This window comes from Microcebus murinus, chromosome 6 (assembly GCF_040939455.1).
Source record: "Microcebus murinus isolate Inina chromosome 6, M.murinus_Inina_mat1.0, whole genome shotgun sequence".
Classification (NCBI taxonomy): domain Eukaryota; kingdom Metazoa; phylum Chordata; class Mammalia; order Primates; family Cheirogaleidae; genus Microcebus; species Microcebus murinus.
This window is the reverse complement of record NC_134109.1, coordinates 2133657-2138239: the sequence shown is the minus strand read 5'-3', so window position 1 is coordinate 2138239 and position 4583 is coordinate 2133657. Positions and strand designations below refer to the sequence as shown.

General features: G+C 67.0%; 1 protein-coding gene across 1 annotated transcript; it reads left to right on the top strand.

Annotated features, from left to right (window-relative positions):
- The first annotated feature begins 262 nt into the window (after positions 1–262).
- ZBTB42 (zinc finger and BTB domain containing 42) lies at positions 263–3970 on the top strand. The gene is made up of 2 exons (XM_012746389.3): positions 263–1831; positions 3192–3970. Exons 1-2 carry the CDS (start codon positions 575–577, stop codon positions 3369–3371), a joined length of 1437 nt encoding a protein of 478 aa, XP_012601843.1. The 5' UTR covers positions 263–574; the 3' UTR covers positions 3372–3970.
- Positions 3971–4583: the final 613 nt, after the last annotated feature.

The window sequence follows — 4583 nt, the reverse complement described above, 5'->3', positions numbered from 1 at the left end:
TGCCCGCAGCTCGGTGCCCGCCGGGGCCGCCCCGGGAGGGCGCGCGAGGAAGGCGCAGACCGAGAGGAGCTCGGGCGGCGGAGGTGAGCGCGGGGGGCGGCTCCCCGCTCCGCCCGCCCCGCCCGCCGGCCCGCTCCCCGCGGCCGCGCTGCCATAAATGGGGCCGGCGGCGGCGGCATCTGGCGGGCCGGGCGGCAGCTGGAGGCGGCGCGGAGGCGCGGGCGGGCGGCGGCGGCGGCAGCGCAGCCACTGGGGCGTCGGGGGTCTCGCCGGGCGGGCGGCGGCGGCCCAGGAGTGAAGTTCGGGGGCGCCCGGGCGGGGACGCGCGCAGGTTCGCGCGGCTCCGGCCCCTCTGCCCGCGCCCCGGACCCGCCCCCGCGGCGCATCGGCTTCTGTTTACTTTCGATCGAGTTTTTCCTGCTCGGGGCAGGTGCCCAGGGCGGCTCCAGGCGGCGGTTACGCGCGGCCCCCCGCGCCGCTCTTTCGCGCTGCCTGCGCGGGGCAAGGCGCTTCGCGGGCGCTCCAGGCGCGCTGACGGGCGTCCCGTTTGTGCCCAGGTGATGACGGCGGCGGCATGGAGTTCCCCGAGCACGGCGGGCGGCTGCTGGGCCGCCTGAGGCAGCAGCGCGAGCTGGGCTTCCTGTGCGACTGCACCGTGCTGGTGGGCGACGCGCGCTTCCCGGCCCACCGCGCCGTGCTGGCCGCGTGCAGCGTCTACTTCCATCTCTTCTACAGGGACCGGCCCGCGGGCAGCCGCGACACAGTGCGGCTCAACGGCGACATCGTCACGGCGCCCGCCTTCGGCCGTCTGCTAGACTTCATGTACGAGGGCCGCCTGGACCTGCGCAGCCTGCCTGTCGAGGACGTGCTAGCCGCCGCCAGCTACCTGCATATGTATGACATCGTCAAGGTCTGCAAGGGCAGGCTCAGGGACAAGGACCGAAAGCTGGACCTGGAGACCCCTGCCCCTCGCACGGAGCGACCTTGTCAGCCACCATGTCCCTGGCCTGCCTGGACTCCTGACCTCTGCCCAGCCGCCCAGAAGACCAAGCTCCCTGGGGTTGGGGTCAAGGCTGCCCTCCCTCTGCAAGCATCCGGGCCTCCTCCCTGGCAGGTCCCAGGAGAGTCAGACCAGGCCCTGGACCTGTCCCTGAAGCCCAGCCAAAGGCAGGAGGTGGTCCACCCACCCTGTGTCCTCCAGACACCCCTCTGCAGCCGGCTGCAGCAAGGACCCCGGCCACTGGTGAAGGACGAGCAGGACTCACGGTCCGAACAGGACAGCGGCAGCCCCAGGACCCCCCACAGCCCCCTGAAGCCACCTTGTGTTCCTGCAGCCAAGGGCCTGGCAGAGGGCTTGGAGCCACTGCCCGTCAGTAGCAGCCGGGAGCTGGAGCTGGATGCAGAGCGGGTGGCGAGTGAGGGTGAGCTGGAGCCTGGGGGGCACCTCTGCATCTGCCCCCTGTGTAGCAAGCTGTTCCCCAGCCCCCACGTGCTGCAGCCGCACCTCAGCGCCCACTTCCGTGAGCGGGACGGCCCTCGGACCCGGCTCTCGCCCAACGGCACCGTGCCCACGTGCCCGCTGTGCAGGAAGACCTTCTCGTGCACATACACGCTGAAGAGGCACGAGCGGACACACTCGGGCGAGAAGCCCTACACCTGCGTGCAGTGCGGCAAGAGCTTCCAGTACTCGCACAACCTGAGCCGGCACGCGGTGGTGCACACTCGGGAGAAGCCCCACGCCTGCCGCTGGTGCGAGCGCCGGTTCACGCAGTCTGGAGACCTGTACCGTCACGTCCGCAAGTTCCACTGTGGCCTCGTGAAGTCCCTGCTGGTGTGATGTGTCCCTGTGGGTCCTGGGGGTGGCGCGGAAGGGAAGGGGCAGGGCAGGTGGTACACTGGAATGGACCAGGTGGGGGCCTCTGAGGCTGGACCCTCGCTGCACAAGGCACACTGCCGCTTCCGGAACGTGGGTCAGGATGACTTTGGCAGCCTTCCTCCTGCTTTGCCTCCCCTCCCCCCACTCCAGCTCACTCCTGCCCCCAGGCTGTGCCCTGCCCAGACTGCCACCGTCTTCCTCTCACCCTCCCCTCCAGCCAAGTTCCCAGGGTGTCCAGCGGGCACCTGGCTTCTGCCCAGGTCCCTGGGTGTGGGGCGGCACATTTGTCTTGTGTCCAGGACGTTCCTTACCACCTCTCTGTCATATTGAGCCTGGCCCCATGCTAGGTGAATGATTCTTGCGTCAGAAAAGTTCTTAGTGTGAGTCCCAATGGGGCGCTCAAAGGGAACAGGCCACTCCTGGTGGGTGGCAGCAGGAACCCCTGCTGGGAAGGCCTAGGGCAGGAAGAGTGCCAGGAGGGGCCATCTGGGCACAGCTGGTGTCACAGGGGGGTGCAGCCCCAGTGGGGATCCCAGACAGCAGGAGTGGAGCCAACTAGAGGCTGAGTGGCCCTGGAGCTACCCTCACTGGGGTGGGACCTGGGTCCTGACTGCACTGTACCTTTGGGCAGAGAAAGTGGGAATTTGGAAATGGCTTCCCTTTAGACCCAGAAAGAGGATCCCCGAGGTTGCCAGGTGTCTGCTGGTGGGGCTGTGCTGCCCTCTAGCCTTAGCGTGGGTCTGGGGGCCTCTGAGTGTCTCTGGAGGTGGCAGGGGTGAGGCAGGGCAGGGGGGGAGACGACGGCAGCCCCCACCCTGAGCCAGGCTCTGTGTGTTGCAGACTGTTGCTGGGCCAGGTGGGCCTAGGGGTCTCTCCGGAGCTGTGGTCATTTTCAGAGCCCCGGGCAGGGGCCACAGTCTGCCAGCAGCAATGTTTGCATGGCTTCCCGTGGCCATGGGAGGGGATGCGAGTGACAGTGGCTGTGCAGTGGGGAGGGGGGCTGGCACTCCCGGAACGTGAACGGCCAGGCTTTGCGTTTGCAGTTGGTTCCGGCCCCCTGCTTCCCCACCCACTCACCAAGCAAATCCTGCCAGGGGACCTCACTGGCACTGGCGTTGGCTCGGGCAGGTGAGGGCCAGGGGAGGGGGGGGCTGGCCCCGGCTTCTGGGGGTCAGCAGGTGTTTTCCCCACACCCCCTGGGTGTGTCCGCTGTGACTGGGAACGGCACAGAGGACAGAGTCTGGCCAAGCCTAAGTTATTTTCTCTTCTCCTGACACTTGATGTCGTGTTTCTACGTCTGCCTCGTCTGGAGTAGAAGGACACGTGGCCTGCAGCAGGTGGACACTTCCAGGGTTCATTCCCGGGTGCCGGACTCCCCAGGTGTGCAGGCGGCCAGCTGGGAGCCCAGCGCTTCCCGGAGACGCTCGGTGGAGATGCCCCATCTGGCTGGGGAGGGGCCCCTGCTCTGGCTGTCCTGACCTCGACCCCCGCCTAGGGCAGGGCCGGTGGGACTTTGCACCCCGTGTGATATGCTCCTTGACCGGGGTTTCCGTGAGTGTGTGTGTCTGTGTCTGTCTGTGCTGCCCGCAGCGGGGCCGGACCCCTGCAGATGAGCCTGCAGGGAGATGTGGCCCTGCCCACCCGCCGCGGTTCTCGTCGTTGGGGAAGAACTTCCCTTTCCCGGGCAGGGAAGCCTGCCCTGGGTTATCAACACTGGAGTCTGCTTTCTGCACACAGTTACTGTGAAGTTAATGTAACGAGAAGTGGTCAGTTTTAATTTAGTAACCGCCACGGTTCAGATGGAATGTGTACGCGTGCACGTGTACGAGACACTGACCAATCATCAGGGCTGGCCCAGCCCCCCCCATCCCCCCCCCGCCCCAGTCTCGCTGCTGCCCTGCCCCTGGGGGGTTGGAGGGTGGTTCTGGTGACCCCAGAGGACAGCTATCTGTGCTTAGCGTTTGGCGGGAGGGTCTCATTTGCACGGACCCACCTGCTGTAGCCATGACAGTCATGGAAATGAGTGCTGTCTTCCTGTTTTCACGCCGTGACCACAGTGGAAATAAAGCCCACCCCAGGTGGAGATGGCTGTGACCCTTCCTGGGAAGGCCGTGCTTCCTGTCTCCAGGTGTGCGCCCGCCGCAGCGTGGCGCTGCTGGTCTGGGCTTCTGGGGGCAGAAGAGGGCTGGCCAGAAGGGAGGGGGGTGGCGGTGGGCTGGACCAGGCAGGTGGCACTGGAGTTTGTCACCCTGGAGTTTGGGGAAGGGGCGTCCCAGGGAGGCATTGCTGCAGTGGCTTCTGGCCCTGGGGAGGACGCAGAGCCCTGGAGGACCCCTGCTGAGCCCTGAGCAGGGTGGCCCCAGGCCCAGGTCTCAGAGCTGAGCCTTCCTGATTCTGTGGGCCCCATCGCAGCCCCTGTCTCCAGCCCCGAAACCAGTCACACCCCACAGCCTGGGTGGGACTGGTCCCCTAGAGACCCGGCTTGGGCTAGAGGTGGGCAAGGCCTAGCTGTGTCTCTCCTCCCTACCGCCTGCACCCTCGGCCCTCCTCCCTAGTGGGTGGCCACGCAGGCTTGGCCCCCTGGGGGAAAGGTGAGGTGCAGAGATTTCTAGAGAGAGCCCTGGGCCAGCCATCATGGGCTCTGGCTGACGGGCACTCCCGCCCCCCACCTATCTGCCCGAGCTGCCCTGAGCTCACCTTTCTCACC

Bases quoted from the DNA above. Each gene is read 5' to 3' on its own strand.
- ZBTB42 (XM_012746389.3), top strand. From the start codon at position 575: ATGGAGTTCCCCGAGCACGGCGGGCGGCTGCTGGGCCGCCTGAGGCAG. The intron at 1,832-3,191 runs GTGTGATGTGTC...CGTCTGGAGTAG, and splicing joins GCCTCGTGAAGTCCCTGCTG to AAGGACACGTGGCCTGCAGC.